The sequence below is a fragment of the Schistocerca gregaria genome, chromosome 6, assembly GCF_023897955.1.
Source record: "Schistocerca gregaria isolate iqSchGreg1 chromosome 6, iqSchGreg1.2, whole genome shotgun sequence".
Taxonomy (NCBI): domain Eukaryota; kingdom Metazoa; phylum Arthropoda; class Insecta; order Orthoptera; family Acrididae; genus Schistocerca; species Schistocerca gregaria.
This window is the reverse complement of record NC_064925.1, coordinates 530,836,092-530,859,767: the sequence shown is the minus strand read 5'-3', so window position 1 is coordinate 530,859,767 and position 23,676 is coordinate 530,836,092. Positions and strand designations below refer to the sequence as shown.

The following is a 23,676-nucleotide window of genomic DNA, read 5'->3' as shown; positions in this document are numbered from 1 at the left end:
AACTGAAATCAGATTGCTTACAACGGCTTTGGCACAATGAACTGCGGCGGCATTAATATTCCTCTCCTGTACTGTAAAGTGGTTCCTGCGCAGATACTGACCTTTAAGTATACTTAATAGCTGCAGCACCCAGTGGATATGATCACTCGGCAGAAAGCGCTTAACCACTCATTAAATTGTATCGCCGCGAGACCATGTTTTAAGAGTCATATTTCGTATCTTCGAATGTTTCCTCACAAAACTGCTGTCAGAAAAGAAGACAAAACAGATATTTCGTTAACTTACTCCTAAATATAAAGTCTTGCTGCTGAAATATCACCATTACTGCATAAAGACATGAAACTGACAGGGGAAATATTGTCAGAGATGCTATAAAGAACTCTCTGTTTGAGGAGTATTGCATAACTGCTTGTTTTGGATTACATGTTTTGGATTACATGTTTTGGTGACTGCATTTTTAGGCTTTTTCTTTGTTGTCGAGGCGTTTCCTCGGATACGAAAGTAGCTGGGTTAACAGACGAAATAAATCATATGTACAGATTACACCGCTGACTAAATTACAAAGTTTTGACGATGGATTTTGGGACCACAACGTGGATGATGGAAGGACCTCGTCGAATGAAGAAAGAAGTTAATTCCCATAAATGTGAGTCCTTCAGCTGCTAAATCTGCGATAGTGTAGAAATTTTTGGATGAATTCTAGTGTCGATTCCACTCGTCGGCTTATAGCACCGACGTCATACCTAAGGCAAAGACGATACGTGTAGGCAATCTATGAAAGCAACGGATAATACTATTAAACAAACGAATGTAGCATATGATACATTTGCAATCACATTCACGCATTTATTTGCTTATTAATGAATTATATCGAAACGAACTGAAGATAACCAAAATAGTTGATAACAAGAATTAAGAACAAATTCTCAGGTCTGGTAAGAAGTATTCTCGTAATGTATGCGACTAGAAAGACAGAGAGAAATTTTAAACTGCATTACAATGAAGCGCATGGTGAAGTCATACTGTTATAAAATAGCGTTAATTTTATATCAGTTTTTGAAGTTAACAGCATAAGCGCAGGAAAGTGGGGGTTTTGGGCGGGGATAAACTAAAATGTATCAGATAAACGGGAAAATTAAATGAATGGCAAAAAAACGAAACAATAGTATAAAATGTGGATAAACTGACACACTAAATTGTAAAAGAAAAGATAGTACATGAGAATCGAATATCCACAAAAAATAAAGAATTTTGGAATCGATAACTAGAATTAACCGATGTAAATAAATTCCATTTACAGTTTCCAACCGCGCAATCGTTCATATCTAAATTACTTTTGATTTGTATGCACTGAAACGTAATACCATTTCTACATATGAAATTTCTCTCTAAAACTGCTGCGGTGCATAACAAAAATTGGAATCGGTAACAAGAACTGATTTTCGGTATAAGTCAATTCTAGCTATCGATTCCAATATCAGTACCTTTTTTTACAGTAGTTCAGAGAGCAATTACAAATGCAGAAGTAGTATTAGTCTACATTTTAGTGCACGCACGTGCTAAAAAAAAACGATCTAGTTTTAGACATTCTAGAGCTTACACGTGCTGAAATAACGATCTAATTAATGAACCATCGAAAAGTTGTAATCGGCAAGATTTCAGAACTACTACGTAAAACTAATAAATATTGTAGGTATAGCTTCCAAATTTTTCTGTTTTTCATGGTAATGAAGATAGTAATACCACACATAGAAATCCTGTAACAATTAAGTGCACACACTTGTTAAAACGATCTAAATAAGGAACTGTGGAATGGTTGGAATCGGTAAGTAGAATTAACCTATATAGGTCAGTTCCAGTTACCAGTTCTAGTCTCTGTTAGATCCTACTTTTAGCAAGTTTCCGTTGCGTACTCGTACCGTTAAATTTAACAATTAGTATTAAAAGTGAAGGCTGATTCATAATATTATGACTTCACCATTCGCTAAACTGTACTGGATTTAAAGGTTCTCTTTGCTTTTCTTACTGGCATATTTATCTTTTTCTGTTTTTATTTATTTTAGTTAGCTTTAATTCTTGTCGGTATAATTTGTGGGTTAGTAATTAATCACGTGACATGTGTGTGTAATTTTATCATATGCTACATCTTTTTGGTAGCGAATATGATAAGCTGTTTTCAAAGATTGCCTCTATGTAGCGTCTCTGCTTTATGTATGACGTCATTGATGGAAATGAAATGAGCGTTTGGCGTCATTGGCCGGAAGGCCTCTTGCGGGGCAGGTCCGGCCGCCTCGGTGCAGGTCTTATTAAATTCGGCGCCACATTGAGCGACCTGCGAGCCGGATGGGGATCAAATGATGATGAAGGCAGCACAACAACCACTCCCTGAACGGAGAAAATCCCCAACCCAGCCGGTAATCGAACCCGGGCCCGTAAGACGGCAGTCCGTCAAGCTGACCACTCAGCTATCGGGGTGGACACGTCATTGATCGAAGCCAGTGAGTGGAATCGGACACAATAATTGACCCTTTTGTAGTGAAGTCATATAGAGATTGGTCAGGAACGCTCTGAAATATTTGTAAGGGTGTCACTGGGTAGTTTGGGCTGAGAAATAATTGTTAACAAGAAATGTGATACATTAGGCCCTTTCTGAATTAACTAGCATTCAGGTTATCCAGTCAGGCCGTTCCGCTCGTAAATTAAAGCTCCCCACCACATACAGCGTAGGTGATACAGGGTGTTTCAAAAATGACCGGTATATTTGAAACGGCAATAAAAACTAAACGAGCAGCGATAGAAATACACCGTTTGTTGCAATATGCTTGGGACAACAGTACATTTTCAGTCGGACAAACTTTCGAAATTACAGTAGTTACAATTTTCAACAACAGATGGTGCTGCAAGTGATGTGAAAGATATAGAAGACAACGCAGTCTGTGGGTGCGGCATTCTGTACGTCGTCTTTTTGCTGTAAGCGTGTGCTGTTCACAACGTGCAAGTGTGCTGTGGACAACATGGTTTATTCCTTAGAACAGAGGATTTTCTGGTGTTGGAATTCCACCGCCTAGAACACAGTGTTGTTGCAACAAGACGCAGTTTTCAACGGAGGTTTAATGTAACTAAAGGACCGAAAAGCGATACAATAAAGGATCTGTTTGAAAAATTTCAACGGACTGGGAACGTGACGGATGAACGTGCTGGAAAGGTAGGGCGACCGCGTACGGTAAACCACAGAGGGCAACGCGCAGCTAGTGCAGCAGGTGATCCAACAGCGGCCGCGGGTTTCCGTTCGCCGTGTTGCAGCTGCGGTCCAAATGACGCCAACGTCCACGTATCGTCTCATGCGCCAGAGTTTACACCTCTATCCATACAAAATTCAAACGCGGCAACCCCTCAGCGCCGCTACCATTGCTGCACAAGAGACATTCGCTAACGATATAGTGCACAGGATTGATGACGGCGATATGCATGTGGGCAGCATTTGGTTTACTGACGAAGCTTATTTTTACCTGGACGGCTTCGTCAATAAACAGGACTGGCGCATATGGGGAACCGAAAAGCCCCATGTTGCAGTCCCATCGTCCCTCCATCCTCAAAAAGTACTGGTCTGGGCCGCCATTTCTTCCAAAGGAATCATTGGCCCATTTTTCAGATCCGAAACGATTACTGCATCACGCTATCTGGACATTCTTCGTGAATTTGTGGCGGTACAAACTGCCTTAGACGACACTGAGAACACCTCGTGGTTTATGGAAGATGGTGGCCGGCCACATCGCACGGCCGACGTCTTTAATTTCCTGAATGAATATTTCGATGAACGTGTGATTGCTTTGGGCTATCCGAAACATACAGGAGGCGGCGTGGATTGGCCTCCCTATTCGACAGACATGAACCCCTGTGACTTCTTTCTGTGGGGACACTTGAAAGACCAGGTGTACCGCCAGAATCCAGAAACAATTGAACAGCTGAAGCAGTACATCTCATCTGCAGGTGAAGCCATTCAGCCAGACACGGTGTCAAAGGTTTCGGGTAATTTCATTCAGAGACTACGCCATATTATTGCTACGCATGGTGGATATGTGGAAATTATCGTACTATAGAGTTTCCCAGACCGCAGCGCCATCTGTTGTTGACAATTGTAACTACTGTAATTTCGAAAGTTTGTCCGCCTGAAAATGTTCTGTTGTCCCAAGCATATTGCAACAAACGGTGTATTTCTATCGCTGCTCGTTTAGTTGTTATTGCCGTTTCAAATATACCGGTCATATTTGGAACACCCTGTAGCACACGGGACTGCTGAGCCTGCCGCGCGGGATTAGCCGAGCGGTCAGAGGCGCTGCAGTGATGGACTGTGCGGCTGGTTCCGGAGGAGGCTCGAGTCCTCCCTCGGACATGGGTGTGGGTGTTTGTCCTCAGGATAATTTAGATTAGATTAGATTAGATTAATACTTGTTCCATAAATCATGTATATGACACTTCGTAATGATGTGGAACGTGTCAGGTTAATGAAAGATGTCTGTACAAGATATTACATTACACAAAATATTGCATGACACTAATGTTTAAGTTAGTTTTTTTCCCCTCCCTTAATTTATATCTAAAAATTCAGCCAATGAGTAGAAGGAGTTCTCATCTAGAAATTCTTTTAATTTATTTTTAAATGTTGGTCGACTATCTCTCAGGCTTTTGATGCTGTTTGGTAAGTGACCAAAGACTTTTGTGGCAGCATAATTTACCCCTTTCTGTGCCAAAGTCCGATTTAACCCTGCATAGTGAAGATCATCCTTTCTTCTAGTGTTATGGCTATGCACACTGCTATTACTTTTGAACTGGGTTGGATTATTAACAACAAATTTCATAAGTGAATATATATACTATGAGGTTACTGTAAGGATCCCTAGATCCTTAAATAGATGTCTGCAGGATGACCGTGGGTGGGCTCCAGCAATTATTCTGATTACACGTTTTTGAGCAATGAATACTTTTTCTACTCAACGATGAATTACCCCAGAATATGACACCATACGAAAGCAGTGAATGAAAGTAGGCATAGTAAGGTAATTTACTGAGATTCTCTTCACCAAAATTTTCAATAACCCTAATAGCATACGTAGCTGAACTCAGACGTTTCAGCAGACCATCTATGTTCTACCTTAGCTACAGACTTCTGTTCAGAGTCTGTATTTATTACTGAAGTTGTGCCATTTACTGTACGGAACTGTATATCCTGTGTTTTATAAAAATTTAACGAGAGTCCGTTTGCTGAGAACCACTGAATAATTTTGTGAAAAACATCATTTACAATTACATCACTTAGTTCTTGGTTTTTGGATGTCGTTAGTATACTTGTATCATCAGCAAAAAGGACTAACTTTGCATCTTCATCAATATGGAATGGTAAGTTATTAATGTATATCAAGAACAGTAAAGGACCTAAGACCGAACACTGTGGGACCCCGTACTAGATAGGCCCCGGTTTGAGGAATCAGCTGTTGTTTTAGCATTACACTTATTTCAACTTTCTGCATTCTTCCAATTAAGTATGAATTAAACCATTTGTGCACTGCCCCCCTCAAACCATAATGATTTAGCTTATCTAAAAGAATTCCATGATTTACACAATCAAAGGCTTTTGAGAGATCTAATAAATGTGGAACGCTTCACGATTTTGCGTGTCATCCTTGCGCAGGGGCCATGCTAATCTTCTCTATATGTTCCAATTTTGGTATATGTACCGCCGAAGCGAGTACAGGTTAAGTAGTGTGTAAGCTTAGGGACTGATGACCTTAGCAGTTAAGTCCCATAAGATTTCACACACTGCTGAGCCTTTGGCTCGGATTCGAGCCTCGTTACGGACCAATGTCCAGTTACTGTTTGTCTCTCGCGATCGGTTTTAAAAAATCAAACGAACACGTTTGGCGACACGGTCTCTGGCGGGGTGGTTGAACTAGCACGGGAAAAATCCTGGATTGCCTATCTTCAATGCTAATTAACTCAGAAGCAGCGCAACATGTCTTCTTTTGTTGTTAACAATTGTTTCGCTGCACAACCTAACCTGAAACTCTCTTACAGGTTTCGACGCGGTTTATGTCCACGTAGTGTTTGTCCGTCATTTTGACATGGTGAAAGAGTTTAGAATCGCAACGTGCTTGCATTCGACAGAGACTTGTTACATATGGCCGTGCAAAACACCATCTCAGTCAATTTGATTGTTTTAGCGTCTGAAGTGGAGAAAGGCAGAGACACTACCTCCTTTTACGAGAACACTCGATAAGTAATGTAACACATTTATTTCCTCGTTCAATTTCGGTTGCCAAAATACGGAAATGGTTGTGCGACAATGGTGGAATATTCCATCTTCAGCTCCTATAAACTAAACTAAACTCCTCCCGAACAGGCCATGAAGGCACAACGGTCTAGACCGGCCGCCGTATCATCGTCAGCCTATAGGCGTTACTGGATGCGGATATGGACGGGTATGTGGTCAGCACATCGCGAACCCGCCAGGGTAGCCGAGAACGCTAACGCGCTGCTTCCTGGACTCGGGTGGCCGCGCGCAGGCCCCGGATCGAATCCATCTGGCGGATTAACGACGACGGCCGGTGTGCCGGCCAGCCTGGATGTGGCTTTTAGGCTGTTTTCCACATCCCACTAGGTGAATACCGGACTGTCCCCACGTTCCACCTCAGTTACATGCGTCGCAGACATTGGAAACACGTCTGCACTATTTCACGATTTTTCACTAGACGCACACAGTTGGGGTACACTGATTCCGTCCTGGGGGGTACGGGGTGGCGGCAGGAAGGGCTTCAGGCCATCCCTAACACTAACATTGCCAAATCCGTTCTAACCACGCCCACCCTGCACTCGCTGCGGGACTATGGCGCAAGTGAAAGAAGCGAAAGAAGTGTTGAGCACACCGCTCTCCCGGCCGTATGTTAGTATCCGAGACCACAGACGCTACTTCTCAATCAAGTAGATCCTCAGTTTGCCTCACAAGGGCTGAGTGCACCCCGCTTGCCAACAACGAGCGGCACACCGAATGGTCACCCATTCAAGTGCTAGCCCAGCCCGACAGTGCCTAACTTCGGTGATCAGACGGGAACCGATATTACCATTGCGGCGAGGCCGTTGATGAGCCCCTATATTCCCATTGGTGGCTGTGCTAAACGTACCCTTCAAAACAGCGCCCGTAACGGAGGTGGGTTGCGACAGTGAGCTATCACTGACATTCTTTTGGAGGAAGAAGCAGAGCATCGCAGATATTCATAGGCGCTTGAAGAAGTCTGCGGAACCCTAACACTGAAAAAGAAAGACGGCGAATCTTTGGGCAAAGCGTCTGTTACCATGCCAACAAGGTCTCACAGAACTGCTCGATTTCTAGCGTGTCGTCCGACCGCACACAGCTGTGACTCCTGCAATGTTGGAACGTGCGGACTCTCTCATTCAAGATGACGCAAAAGAAATTATCCTTCTCCAAAAAAAAGCAAGGCCTCATACGAGTCTGCGCGCCCGAGAGCAGTTCACAAAAGCTCATTGTCTTGCGGACCGGATCTCTTACCATAAGACTTAAATCTGTTCGACCCAATGAGGTATGAACTCCGTGGGAAGCAGTACGTGGATAATGGGGAAGCTGTTGGCGCAGGAAAGCGTTGGCCTCGACATCGACCAATACAGTGGTATCATGAGAGTATAATAGCGTCTCAGTAAGGAGGCGTAGGGCTGTCGCATTGAACGTGTATCCTGTTGCAAAATAGGATGTTGTGGCCAAAAGAGGGGGAATAATATGGTATAGCAGAATCCTAAATAAAACCAATACGCTTTCATAAAAATTTTGTGTTAATTACCGAACGCCCCTCCTAAACAGTAATACAGAGTGGTACACAGTACAAACGTAGCGTACGCTCGGGGTTACATAAAGGTTTACCGGCTCTACGTCTTCCTGTGGACAACCTGTGCAGGGTAAAGGGGCAAAATGCGGCTGCCGAAATACGTGCCCTCCTGCACACGATACCGGACTGCGTGTGTAGATGTCGGTTAGGTACACTACTGGCCATTAAAACTGCTCCACCAAGAAGAAATGCAAATGATAAACGGGTATTCATTGGACAAATATGTTATACTAGAACTGACATGTGATTACATTTTCCCGCAATTTGGGTGCATAGATCCTGAGAAATCAGTAGACAGAACAATCACGTCGGGCCGTAATAACGGCCTCTATACGCCTAGGCATTGAGTCAAACAGAGAGAGGATGGCGTGTACAGGTAAAGGTACCCATGCAGCTTCAACACTATATCACAGTTCATCAAGAGTAGTGAGTGACTGGCGTATTGTGACGAGCCAGTTGCTCGGCCACCATTCACCAGACGTTTGCAATTGGTGAGAGATGTGGATAATTTGCTGGCCAGGGCCGCATTCGCACATTTTCTGTATCCAGAAAGGCTCGTACAGGAACTGCAACATGCGGTCGTGCATTATCCTGCTGAAATGTAGGGTTTCGCAGGGATCGAATGAAGGGTAGAGCCACGGGTCGTAACACATCAGAAATGTAAAGTCCACTGTCCAAAGTGCCGTCAATGCCAACAAGAGGGGACCGAGACGTGTAACCAATGGCACCCCATAGCATCACGCCGGGTGATACACCAGTATGGCGATGACGAATACACGCTTCCAATGTGCGTTCACGGTGATGTCGGCAAACACGGATGCGACCATCATGATGCTGTAAACAGAACCTTAATTCATCCGAAAAAATGACGTTTTCCCTTTCGTGCACCCAGGTTCGACGTTGAGTACACCATCGCAGGCGCTGCTGTCTGTGATGCAGCGTCAAGGGTAACCGCAGCCATGGTCTCCGAGCTGATAGTTCATGCTTCTGCAAACATCGTAGAACTGTTAGTGCAGATGATTGTTGTCTTGCAAACGTCCCCATCTGTTGACTCAGGGATCGAGACGTGGCTGCTCGGTCCGTTACAACCACGCGGATAAGATACCTGTCATCTCGATTGCTAGTGATACGAGAAAGGTGGGATCCAGTACAGCCTTGCGTATTACTCTCCTGAACGCACCGATTCCATATTCTGCTAACAGTCATGGGATCTCAACCAACGCGAGCAGAAATGTCGCTATACGATGAACCGTAATCGCGATAGGCAACAGTCTGACTTATCAAAGTCAGAAACGTGATGGTACGCATTTCTCCTCCTTACACGAGGCAACACAACAACGTTTCACCAGGAAACGCCTGTCAACTGCTGTTTATGTATGAGAAATCGGTTGGTAACTTTCCTGACGTCAGCACGTTGTAGGTGTCGCCACCGGCGCCAACCTTGTTAGAATGCTCTGAAAAGCTGATCATTTGCATATCACAGCATCTTCCTCCTGTCGGTTAAATTTTTGCGTCTGTAGCACGTCATCTTCCTGGTGTAGCAATTTTAACGATCAGTAGTGTAATTTAGAGCACGAGGGGCTTATCTGAAGCTCCGGGCGATAGCAGAGCTGCAGCTGCCACAGTGTTTGGACTCTGGCTACAGCGTGCTCGACTGCTTGCTGTTCGCAGATGAACAACTCGACGGCGAGCCAGGTGGAGCTGAAGGACGTGACGCTGAGCAGCTCCGGCCGGTACCGCTGCGAGGTCTCCGGGGAGGCGCCCTCTTTCCAGACCGTCTCCGAGCACGGCGACATGATCGTAGTCGGTGAGTTGGCAGCCGCGCGACAGCGCACCGCCTTGCAGTAAGGACTGGCTCCTCCAGTAAGGCGGCTCTAGGATTTCCTACTAAAGAGAACATACACTATTACTCCGTGTCACAGATAATGCAATGTGGAGAAAAAACGTAAACTAAGTTATGTTTGCCGCTATCGACAGGGGATCTCAAGTTGATTCCTTATTTCCATATTTCCGGAAAGCTTTTGACACCGTTCCTCACAAGCGACTTCTAATAAAGCTGCGGGCCTTAGGGGTATCATCTCAGTTGTGCGACTGGATTCGTGATTTCCTGTCAGGAGGGTCGCAGTTTGTAGTAGTAGACGGCAAATCATGGAGTAAAACTGAAGTGGTATCAGGTGTTCCCCAGGTAAGCGTCCTGGGACCTCTGGTGTTCCTGATCTATATCAATGACCTGGGTGAAAATCTGAGCAGTTCTCTTAGGTTGTTCGCAGATGATGCTGTGATTTACCGCCTAGTAAGGTCATCCGAAGACCAGTATCAGTTGCAAAGCGATTTAGAAAAGATTGCTGTATGGTGTGGCAGGGGGCAGTTGACGCTAAATAATGAAAAGTGTGAGATGATCCACATGAGTTCCAAAAGAAATCCGTTGGAATTCGATTACTCGATAAATAGTACAATTCTCAAGGCTGTCAATTCAACTAAGTACCTGGGTGTTAAAATTACGAACAACTTCACTTGATAAGACCACATAGATAATATTGTGGGAAAGGCGAGCCAATGGTAGCGTTTCATTGGCAGGACACTTAGAAGATACAACAAGTCCACTAAAGAGACAGCTTACACTACACTCGTTCGTCCTCTGTTAGAATATTGCTGCGCTGTGTATGATCCTTACCAGGTGGGATTGACGGAGGACATCAAAAGGGTGCAAAAAGAGCAGCTCGTTTTGTATTATCACGTAATAGGGGAGAGAGTGTGGCAGATATGATACGCGAGTTGGGATGGAAGTCATTAAAGCAAAGACTTTTTTCGTCGCTGAGAGATCTATTTACGAAATTTCAGTCACCAACTTTCTCTTCCGAATGGGAAAATACTTTTTGAGCCCAACCTACATAGGTAGGAATGATCATCAAAATAAAATAAGAGAAATCAGAGCTCGAACAGAAAGGTTTAGGTGTTTCTTTTTTCCCGCGTGCTGTTCGGGAGTGGAATGGTAGAGAGGTAGTATGATTGTGGTTCGGTGAACCCTCTGCCAAGCACTTAAATGTGAATTGCAGAGTAGTCATGTAGATGTAGATGTATGTATATCACACAATACAATTTTTAAAATTATGTTCTTTTTAAACAGCTATCACTGTCTCAGAGCGCCTCTAGCGTAATGAGAAGTGACATCTGAATACGTTGCTACAGTGTAATGAATCGCCTACATATTACCTAACACGCTCTTTCGCACATCGACGGCGGTTCTGCTACATAAATTGTCCACCTGCCTCGATACTGCTGCAGATCTGCATACGTAACTCCTCACTACAGCTATTAAGCGATCTCAGAAAAGCCGTGTCGAAGAAACTGAGATTTCATAACTACACGGCGGGAGCCGTTATAAGTACAAAAAGATGAAAATAGTCTTATGAACTCTAAAGAATAAATAGGAAATGGGTTGCTGTTCAAATTTCTAAGTTCAAAGGTACTTTTAAACTTGCATTACGATTTTGTTTATTGCTATTAAGCAAGATCATCAACCCACATGTGTTCAAATCATTGAAGTTCCTGTTCACAGTCCTCGTCACACTCAAACAGCCAGAACGTTTCCTATCCAATTCCGAAATCATTTACAAGAATAACACAGGCAGTAAACCGCTACTTATTTTTGCATTCGGCATTCAGTGGTTGTCTTTAAATAAAGTTTTTGCTCGCCATAAATACTCAGTAAAAAAAAAAAAAATTACTTAGTACTGCCATGCTTTCAGCTCAAAGTTTACACACGTGATTTTCTCCAGAACAAAATATCTCTCAACTCATAAAATTTCACAAATAATTATTGGTAAACACCGGCTACCTTCATCCCTGTATCGACACGTGGAAGTCACAATTTCACTTCATTTTACACATAATGCGTTCGGACACTTTCAGCAAAACCGGCTCCTTCGAAAGCTAGTCCACCACTTCCTTCTTCTCTCTGCCTCTACAAGCACCTCTATCTTATGCGTTAGGTGGGAAACCGTCTCAGTTCTTATTGGCTGTACAGAATTGTGGCCAATCGGAACTGACTTTCAGGGTACGGCTCGCGCCAAAATCTAGCAAGAACCAACCACTGCTCTCAGCTCACTGATGCAATTAAAATGTGCAACTCAAAACTCTCTTGTTAAACAAATAAAATGAAATAAACTTTAAGCTGTACTTTGCGTCTGGAATTTAACTCTACAGTCGCCAACGTTCTGTCTGTGTTTACACTACAGAATACCTAATATGAAGTTCCTCAATCTGTTTCTAGATCAGTTATTAATTTTTATAGTTCCAGAGAATCTAACTACTCTGAAAGCAGCTCTTTGCTTCTTTCATATGCTGGAGGCCTGCCATACAGTCATGACTCACGTCTGCAGGACCCAGCTTGCCCGTTGCAGACCGTATAAGATTCTGACTGCTTACACTGGAGCCCACATACATTCATACAAGAAAGCTTTAATAGACAAATTGGCGATCGCGCCCTAGCTGCGACGCCTCTTGTAGCCATAGGAAGTCCTTGCGATACCACTGCTTCCTCAGCTGTAAAAGCCCATGTGGCCTATTTGTACCCGTAGATGAATGAAATTTTCACTCTGCAGCGGAATGTGCGCTGAATTGAAACTTCCTGAATTCGAAATCAGGACCTTTGCCTTTCGTGGACAAGTGCTCTTCCAACTAAGCTAACGAAACACGAGTCACGACCCGGCTTTCTTACAAATTTGACAGAATTTTTTCTACGAAACTTGCGGGTCTAGCACTTCTGTAAGAAAGAATATTGCGGAGACATGTCACAGCAAGAGGGGGGTAGGGGTGTTTCAAGATTGTGATTATCACTCTGAGGTGGAATTTGCGCTGATATGAAACTTCCTGTCCGATCAAATCTGTGTGCCGTAGTGAGATTCGGACTCGGGGCTTTTGTCTTTCGCAGCCAAGGGCTCCACCACCTCAGCTTCCAAAGCACGACAGGCGACCCTTCCTCACAGCTTTACTTCCTCCAGTACTCCGTTTTCTATCTTGCTAACTTTCTGTACACACTTTTCCTCTGCCAGAAAGTTTCACATCAGTGCACACTCCACTGTAGAGCGATAATTCCATTGTGGAACTGCACCAGACAGTGGCTAAGCCATGTCTCCGCAATATCCTTTCCTCCAGGAGTGCTCCCTGCAAGATTTGTAGGAGACTTCTATGAAGTTTGGGATGGAGCAAACGAGCAACTGGCGGAGGTAAAACTGTTGAGAGCGGATCGTGAGTCGTGCTTCGGTAGCTCAGCTGATAGTGCAGTTGCACACGGAAGGAAAAGGCCCCGATGTCGAGTCTGTATCCAGTACACAGTTGTAATCTGCCAGGAAGTTTCGTTGTAGAGTGGTTTTAGACGCTCCACATCTAAACTGACGGCGGTCTGACTCATGGTAGACCATCCAGCAATGCATATGGCTTTGCAGACGTAGCCATACGTCAAACGATAGTGGTCATCCCATACGGTGCGGAAAAATCGTCTCAGCGATACTGAACATTTCCCATGCCACTGTTGACCACAGATAACCGAAATGCGATGTAATCTTTTATGTATTGTGACTCAAGGGTCTAGCACCGACTACCATTCTACGTTAAAAGTCGATTAACTTGCGAAATGTTGCAAAGTTCACTACACAGCAGACTGTACTAGACCACTCAAATATAATACCTAAGCATTTGCACTATACACCGCATGTAGCCACAACATTCAGGCACCGTCTGCCGTGGATAACGCTTTCCGTGACTTTCGGCCGCTCAGTCCACATCAAAGTAGAAATAGTATTCTAATTCTATGCATCTGCGCCGGCCTGAATGGAATAGCGGTTCTAAGCGCTTCAGTCTGGAACCGCACGACCGATACGGTCGCAGGTTCGACCCCTGCCTCGGGTATGGATGTGTGTGATGTCGTTAGGTTAGTTAGGTTTAAGTAGTTCTAAGTTCTAGGGGACTGATGACCTCATAAGTTAAGTCCCGTAGTACTCAGAGCCATTTGAACCATATGCATCTGCTACGATACTCTTGACGTCACCTTATGTAGTTTATGTATACTTGTTTTTTGGCGGCAAACCAAGGTTTGACTATAATAAACAGATTAAAATGGCTCCGAATTGCAATTATCATGCAGTGATGAAGACGTTTACACAGAGTAGACCAGTTTGAAGCTCTGTATCAAACTAGTATTCGTACAAAAAGCCATAACAACAACATTTTATTTAATTTTTAAAATTGTTCATTTCTTCTACTTAGCGGTTTTATTCCAGCTCCAAAGCAGGCATTTATTACGAGATTAGATACCTGTACGAGTTCCTATCCCAATAAACCTAGGGTATTATCACATTTCCTATCGTCCAGGAGTTGTACTTTCCCAAGAGATGGTGGTAACGTTTTAATCGTATAAAAATGTAATTACGTGCCAAGACCCGTCCTACTCCACCTCTTGGTACTGTACCCCATGCCGCATGTTTGAATCCGAGTGACAACAATTCCAAGTATTGCGCTCTCTCAAATTGGAATTTATTGTTTTCTTTTCCTTTAAACTGCAAGTCAATAATGAATTCCAGACGTTAACGTTCAGTCTCTATATACACACAGATATTGAAATTATTACTCCCAGAGGCGGTATTTATGCACTATCAATCGTGTATCTTTAACGTCAACCAAAGTTTTATCGCGATTCAACCTTACGTTTAATGAAATGCCTTCATATTTCCTTCGCGATCCGGCGCACTTTGGAGTCTTGGCAATATTATCCAGCATCCTACCAGTATTAAAGAATTTCACATGGTCAGGCGGCATCTGCTCAGGTTGGTGGTATCTTTTAGGTATTCCTGTACAGACATGATTCCGCTTCGGTGATGGTGGGTTTGTATAAGAATATTCATATTACACTGACCCGGCCTATTCCGGGCTGCTATGCTTCAGGAAGGGCGAGAGAATTCGCGAGGGACAGGGCAGATCTACGCCGGTGCGTGCAATAAAACAGTAGTAGTATTGACAAGTGTTTATTCAAGCAGCCTTACACAGCATGGGCCGTATTATGTGAGTGCAAATGCAGACGACTGCAGAATTCACTGATGAATCCATCACGCCGGTGACGTCCTATATCTTGAGTCGCTGGCGGCTGCTGCTGTGGCATTGTATGGTTCGCCACTTGGTGAAGGACGAGCGCATCCCGTCCACGCCCTCTGGAGTATCGCTGGCTAGGCACTTCCGCGCTTACCCATTGTCACCATGTTGTGCACTTGGATGCGATAGCCAACACTAGGAGTCCCGATGTCGTGCAGCTGCGCCCTGCTCACTCCCCAGCGATAAATCATGATGGTGGCTAATGACGCCTAGCTGGCTAGGAGGCATGCATGCTCACCTCCCTCCCCCCCCCTCCCCCTCTCCCTCCCTCCCACCCCAGCTAAATCACAGACATCTAGCAGTCCGCCAGCCAGGGTCCCTCAGAGGGCCGCAGTGGATGACCGGACACCAGCTCCGCGCAATGGTGAAGTTTCTGAGGACCACATCGCAAGTGCGGCGAGCCTCGGGCCAGGAAATGGCGAGTTAATCAGCGGGCAAGCAGCCAGCAGACCATCGTCACCAACACTTTATCATGGTTTCTCTGAAACTCAAAAGCCCATCATTCCCTGTAGCTCACGCAAGACACAGAAAGAATGGCGGCATGACTGAATCCTTTGAGCCCCTAAGCTCGATTATTTATACCCTTTGAGATACGCTTCTGACGTATTCCAACATGGAGGAACGAGTAGATTTGTCACATACTTGACCTGTCAGCTTATCCTGTCCCGGTCTGCCCCAAGCACAGGTTGCTACGCCTGGTTAAATTTGCGGCATTTGAGTTTCTCGATAGCATGAGAGTGCTGCGAGCTAGAAAACGTCACTTCACTGCTGGTCACACGGTGCTGCGACGTTAGTTGTTCTATGCACTCAACCTTGACTGATGTCCCACACCTCACCTGCCTGGAGGATTTTGATATATCAACAGCAGTGCGCAGTAGGTATCTTGATTAGCGCATCAGCCGCTCTGGACTCTACTGCCCTCCCCCCCATCCCCCACCCAACCCCCCACTAGAGCCCACAGCTGAGGCTCTAAAAATTTGTTTTGCGAACTAAAAACTGTACATTTCGTCCCCCCAAAATTTTCAAGCAACAAAGTTCTGCTGACACATAAAAGTCCTGGAATGAGATTTTCACTCTGCAGCAGAGTGTGCGCTGATATGAAACTTCCTGGAAGATTAAAACTGTGTGCCAGACCGAGACCCGAGCTCGGGACCGTTGCTTTTCGCGGACAAGTTCTCTACCATCTGAGCTACCCAAGCACGACTCACGGCCTGTCCTCGCAGCTTTACTTCTTGCAGTACGGTAGAGCACTTGCCCGCGAAAAGCAAAGGTCCTGAGTACGAGTCTCGGTCTGGCACACAGTTTTAATCTGCCAGGATGTTCCACATAACTAACTAATAGTTGAGTACACCACTAGGAATCAGCCATTCACGAATCTGCAAAACATGCTGCTTCCTGGCATCGACATGGGTTGTAATATGTTACTACGACTGCAGTCATTTGGCTAGCCATTAATAAAACATCCCTGTTTACAAAATTTCTTTAGAAACATCCCCTTAAAAAACATTATAAATGACAGTGCTGGAAAACCTCTACGTTATTTGAGTTCCCAACAGCGGAACAAAACTGAACGTACTGAGACATTTCTCTCTTTACTTATTCTGATCTTTACTAAGCTGACACACAATATTTTTAGCGCAACGCAGTCTGACACAATAATCCCTACAAAAGAATGGCCCTGACTAACAATAAAATATACCTTTCACGAATCATTACCTTACAAAAATCTTCGTTACTCAGACTACTGCAATACAGCGAGCGCCAATACTGCCAGCTAAATAAAAGATTCTAACTACTGAAGGCACTAACTGCTGATAGGCATGGTTATCAAATGAAAGATTTTGATGAAGAACATACAACGTATTTACCATAATAGTGTTCAAAAGGCATGTTCATGACATCCCGACTTAAATTTCCTTATTCTGACGGACAAAGGTCCAGATCATCCACTCTCAAAATTATACCATCTCTCTCCACATCCACCACTGCTGGCGCCTCACCTCCAACTGCACAACGCTATGCGCTGTTCAAATCCAACTGCCCAACACTACAATAGCAAATATTCCAACAATGCAAACCAGCCACAGACTGCACAGTCAGTGACTTTCATACAGAGCGCTACGTGGCGTTACCAACATAAAAACCTAAACAGCCTACTTACACTTTATACGATTTTTTACAGATACATGACAGCAACAGGATGAAAGCTATAGCCATTCGATGATGCAGATGGCTGTCTGCATGCCAGGTGCCAACGTCAGCAGCTGCTGGGTGACACAGGACGTGTTGGCAGGCACGGGCGTTGGCGTGAGTGAAGTTGTTGCCAATGTGTGTCAGGCGCAGCTTTCGACAGCCTGAGTACCCCTGGGTCACTGTGAACCACACCAGCGACGATGCTGTTTAACCTGTAGTAACCAGCATAGACAAAGTCGAAGGTGTATGCCCGACAGAGTAGTAATCTCCCATCAACGAAAGCCTACAGGAGCTGGTGTACACCAACACAGTGGTCAGGCAGCCCCCATCCTAGGTCTGAACGTGCGACCCACCAGGCAGATGGTAAACAGCAGAAGACACTCACTTTGCCGGTGACTCTGTGATGTGAAGGCGGAAACTTTTCTGTGTACAGCCACCAGCTCAGGCAGCTGTGCATCTCCTGGACAGAAAGGTGATTGGATATGTCTTCTTGCATTGTAGTAGTCTTCGCTTCAAAGTTAACAGCTGATGAAGACGATGGTGTTTGGCATTACGTACAGACAACGAAATGGTCTTGTACAGAGGACGGCAGTGAGCATCTGAGAACACCTAAGGAAGGAGTATTTATGAGAGAGTTTTGGCCAGTACTTCTTCATCAGCACCATCCCAACCTGGGAGAGACTACTGGCTACAGCAGGCGTAATACAGCGGGCGGGTGTCGCCATCGAGTGCCGATGGCTTGTTTGGTCGTATTCCACAGGAGCCCAGCTGGAGCTTTAATATTTCCCAGCATTACACTTCAAATGCTTCTTATGCTTCGACAGCTTGCTGGTAAGGATACTTTGTTCCAAATACACTTTCTTGTAAAACGGTGTCTGGACTTAAGGCTGACTCTTGCTTCCCTCTGCATGAAGACTTTTTGCTGAGCATCGTAGGAGTAGCGCATTGCAACACAAAGAGCCTTGGTTCAGCAATTCTGTAGCTGTATATGTAAAATGTACATTTTCCAGTTTCCAGAGTGCTTCAACGGCTTGGAGTTCGATGCAGGATATCAATATCATTGTGTCGAGAATACTCCCAACACTATACAGGGTGAAAAGTATTTAAACCGAAAAACTCTGGGAGGTTGTAGGGGACATCAAAACAAATATTTTTCCCTAACGTCATTTTTTCCTATGAGGAGTATTTAAACCGGTAGAGGAAGATTTCTCTGGCGGCACATTAATTAAACCAACAAACACTTTTCCATTTTTTATGACCATGAGACAACACATTAACACAACCGAATTCCAATTACAGTAGATTTTCAAAAATGCCTCCATTGACACGTAAACAAAGGTTACACTGTCTGATCATGTTCTCTCTGACACGGGCAAAAACCCCTGAATTGTTCCTGTTGCTGCTACTATCTGGGCAAGCAGATCCTCTTAGGATGCAACAGGAGTTTCGTAAACAAGTTTGCGCATATCTCCCCACACAAAAAAGTCCAGAGCGGACATATCTGGGGATCGAGCAGGCCATGGTACAGGACCACCTCTACCAATCCACGTTTCTGGGAACAGTCGGTCAAGGATTCGACGCAGACGACGACTGAAATGTTACGGCGCCGCGTCATGTTGGAACCACATACGTTGTCTTGTAGGCAGCGGGACGCCTTCCAGCAATTCTGGCAATGCTCTGGCGAGAAAATTGTAATAGTGCTCGCCATTTAATGGGCTAGGTAGCAGATACGGCCCAATTAGACAGTCCCCAACAACACCGACGCACACATTAACGAAGAACCGTACCTGATGAGCGCTAGTAACTGTGGCATGTGGGTTATCCTCACTCCAGACATGCGTATTGTGCATCTTGAAGACTCCATCACGCCCGAACGTTGCTTCATCGGTAAACAACACAGAGGATGGAAATGTAGGATGCATTTCATACTGTTCCAGGTACCACTGCGAAATGTGTGCTCTGGGTGGATAATCAACTGGTTTCAGATTGTAGACACGCTGTAAGTGAAATGGACGTAACAATTGCTCTCGAAGGACTGTTCTTACATTCGTCTGATTCGTCCCCATGTGACGTGCAATTGCACGAGTGCTGATTGAAGGATCCCGCTCCACATCCTGCAAGACAGCTTCCTCAAATTGCAGCGTTCTTATCTTGCGACGGCGTCCCTGTCCAGGTAATCTGCTAAATGACCCGGTCTCACGCAGACGTTGGTACACAGCAGCAACGGTCTTATGATGCGGGATACGGCGATTAGGATATTGTTGGTGATAAACCCGCTGTGCAGCTCGACCGTTGTGGTGAGCTACGTAGTACGCACCAACCATATCAGTTACTCACTCTAGGTGTATCGCTCCATTAGAGACAATGCTCTATTACGCTGGTGGACAGCTGTTGCCTTCAACTGAGGAGCTTAATACGGCCTTTAACAACTGAAGAGCGTAATAGGGCCTCGACCGGTTTCAATAATCCTCATAGGGAAAAATTACATTAGGGAAAAATATTTGTTTTGAAGTCGCCACTACCTCCCGGATACTTTTCACCCTGTACCCAACTATAGGTCCTAACATTCTTTATGCTTTTTCCCACAAGTGAGTCCTACAATTTTATTTGACATACATCACATTCTCTCAGATTCATTTAATCTACTTTTGACGGTGTGTGGCGAACTATGATTCACAACTACGAAAGACAATACACCTTTACTTTTACGTGTAATCGAATTTACTTGTCGCAGAGGTAACACAGTCTAATGAAAGTTTACTACACCAACAAGCGAAATAGTGTCATTACACGTAAGCACGAAAATATATCACATGAAATATTTAATGTGGTATCAACATAATACTGCCTTAACTCCCCTAAACACAAACCACCAAGTAGCAGTATAGGTTTGGGGTTCTGGAACAGTTTGTTTATTGGATAACATCTTCTCGGTTTTCAGGCCGCATCAATCCCAGTAAAATTCTCAAGCTACCGATGACTAGCTCCGTCAATATCAAATGTAGAACTACTGACTGCAGTAAATAGTGCCATTCCCGGCTGTCAGTGATTTCACTCCTGACGACGATGGTGGAGCTAGATGTCAAAAGATTAAGAATTCTACTGGAACTGACGCTGCTTGAAAATCGAGAATATGTTATCCAGTCATGTCGCCGCAAAAGACTCCGACGACACACAGTTTATTTACATTTCTAATTTCATGTCACATATGTCACTGACATACTACAAACATCGTCATCATCCACATCAGTGACGTCATCACTGTTATCAGTGACATCATACTTATCAGTGTAATTCCATGACCCTTTCCCTCAACTTCAATTCCTTGTCTGTAGACAGTCATAATACAGTGTTAAAGAATCCAAGATCTGGACATAGCCAACAGAATTTGTGGAAAATTAAAAATGGTGTCTTCCTCCCGTTACCTGCAATCAATCATACAATGCAGCACTTCACATTCCCAGCCATTCATAATGTGGTATTAAAAAATCTAAGATGGCGGAAGCAATGTAGTCTATTAACGGAAAAGTAATAAAAGACAGAAAACGCCCCTTTCTCCATCTCCAGCCAGTCATACAGTGCTGCACTTCTCGTCTTCAGTTAATCATAGTGTGGTATTAAAAACAACAAAATGGCAGAAATAGCGCTGTTGTGTTAATAGAAAATTCTCCCCTCCTTGCATAAAAACAGGGACCAAATGTGGCCTTTATAACGCGTTCTCTCACTCTCTTTCAGAACATATTACTTAAAAATGGTCTCAAATTACATTTCTGACTTACACACCAAGTCACGCTCCTTCTACCTCTTTCATATCTGCAGCAGTCATAATTCAGTATAAGAAAATATGCAAGAAATGACGGAGACAGACAAATTGTGCTGTTCTCCCTCCTCTTTTCCCAACCCATCAGAGCATAGTATTTCAATGACGTTCTTTAAAAGAAGCACTACATATGAAGTAAAAAGTTACGTAATGGCAATTTGAAAGTCAAAGATATTCATTACTTCCTTATATGTCAAAGATATTCCACATGACGAGCACATACTACGTCAATTACATACATGAAATGATGTCTGTGTGTCATGTTCTGTGTTCCTTACAAACATGAAAACTATCTGCATTTCAACATCAGATATTATACTCCTTAAACGTGTCTCTCAACCAATGTAATCATTGCTCTCTGTATTTTATGAACCAGAATACTGTGCACGCCTCTAATCCCCCTCATTCAAGGCAATAATCTCTCTCTCTCTTTCTAATTCACACACACACACACACACACACACACACACACTAACCCACCCAAGGACGTGTAATAAATTTCCAATAAAATCACCCACATTACCGTCTTTACTGTCTCGTCATTTAATTTTTATCATTAAATCTCACCACACGCGTGTGTTTGTGCACATCTGTGTCGTTATTACGTGTCATATCTCATAAATTTTTATGTCAAATTATAAGTACTCCAATCTCTCAAGCTCTTTCCTCACAAGCATGCATTCAGTAAATGTATTACCGAGCGGCAGTGCCCATCTTTTGCAACAGAGATAAAGCACAATGCAGATAGAAATATCTTCACTCATCTCACCTAACCTGATAAAATGCATTGCTGCTGAAAATTACTCTATAGCATTGTGTGAAAACAGACGATGGAGGAGTAAGAAAGAGAACTCAATACAGAAAGAACACCCCACATACGAAATTTATCACGAATAAATTGTTTTGTCATAGAATAATAGTTATAAATTATAATTTTAACGAATTTACGCTCTTGTAATATTCACATTATATTTTTAGGAATTTATATCTTCGCAATTAAATCAGATTACGATGGACCGCCAAATTTTCGCGTCAGCAAAAAGTGATACTCAACTCGTGTTTCAATCTATAATGTATATTGTTTACAGTGAAATAAAATAAAGGCAGATGGCTACATTTTTCCATCAGAAAAAGGTAGTATCCACCTTAAGTGACGATATTTGCAGTAAATTCAAATTATGATAGATTGCTAAAATATTCCATCACAAAATGGTGGTACTCGCCCATTATCTTAAATATTGATTCGAGGAAAGCTGATTATTGCTTCAAATGGTCAATTATAGCAGGTTTGTACCCAGAAAATAATAATGTGAACCATGTTCTAGTTATCGTCAATATTAACATCTACCAAACTTTTCATTTCCTACAGAATTCAGTCACATGGAAATATTTTAAAGAATGAAGTAAATCTCTTCGTTAATGTGTTTAGGATTCGGTACTCACAGTATGAGTGGATGGCTATAGGTGAAAGTAGAAAAAGAAGACAAAGGAACAAAATTTTCAAGTCATTACATGGCTCATATTGAAACATTATAAATGTGAGAAGCAAGCTAGCCGTTGCAAACACGGAAATCTACCGTTTCTGCTACGTACAAAACCTTTTGAGTTCATTGTGGAGTAGCGTCATTGTTCATACAAGAAATCAATTGCGTCACTGTGTATGCCCTGGTCATACAAGAAGTCCTTGTATTTGCGTGTGATGTTTACGCTACTTCCATTCTAAAGTGAGGTTGGTTGCTTATTTACTTGACTGAAATAAGGAGTTCGATTTTAGGAAGAAATAAGATACTATATATCACTTAAACTGCAGATCGACATGGTCTGTTAATGAACTCACTCTCACGATGAGCCGATCAAAGACGGTAACAGTGGGAGATATGACGTGGCCAGTGAAATTATTAGAGACGATATGTCAAAAATAAATAATATTATTCATTACTTATTGTGAGATTTCTCACACTTTGCGAGCACAATTAAGCGCAAAAGACTAAATATTTTAGCATGTAACTTGTCTGTATTACTTATTAACCTTTCCAGACCTGCCTTTTTTCTGGAGAAAGGATAATTTTTATTTATGTGGTTATGCTATTAGATGATCTTTTAAAATAATTGTAGATGCGAGATTTATACAAAAATATATACCCATTTTCAAAATACGCTTCGCAAACTTAGCTTCTTTTTATGGATCAACATAACTAATTACGAAACATTCTATATTGTAATAAATAGTAGAATCATCATTCAATAATTACTGCGCAAAATTACAGTAATAATATTCGATTTTTCAGTGGAATGTAGCCAACCATATACACCCAGGTATTGTGAAAGTCACGAGCTGCAGCGCAGTGCTACATTGACTTGCTGATATTTTCATAGTGATGCTGAATAGTAGGCAGTACTTCAGCATGCTGAAAAGGTTGAACATTTACAAATGGGTACCTCAGGATGCCATTGGGGAAACATAGTTCTGTTGCAGCTAAGACACAGTAAAAGCTAACGTAATAATTGTAGCCAGAGGATCTGAAGGGGTTCAAATGAACTCTGCTTGCATAATATACTCAAGATCTCCATGAAAATTCGAGCAAAATTAAAATACATTGTATGTAAGATTTCTCACACACTATA

General features: G+C 43.3%; 1 protein-coding gene and 1 non-coding gene across 2 annotated transcripts in view; one reads left to right on the top strand and one right to left on the bottom strand.

The window, feature by feature from the left end:
- The window catches only part of LOC126278305 (uncharacterized), a 659,154-nt gene that overhangs the window by 426,543 nt on the left and 208,935 nt on the right, over positions 1 to 23,676 (top strand). Inside the window, exon 3 of the mRNA XM_049978320.1 lies at positions 9,564 to 9,699. Within this exon, the coding sequence (XP_049834277.1) occupies positions 9,564 to 9,699 (136 nt within the window). The remainder of the gene's footprint in view (positions 1 to 9,563; positions 9,700 to 23,676) is intronic.
- LOC126279736 (U6 spliceosomal RNA) lies at positions 5,645 to 5,750 on the bottom strand. The gene has a single exon (XR_007551200.1). It is a non-coding gene; the product is annotated as a U6 spliceosomal RNA (small nuclear RNA).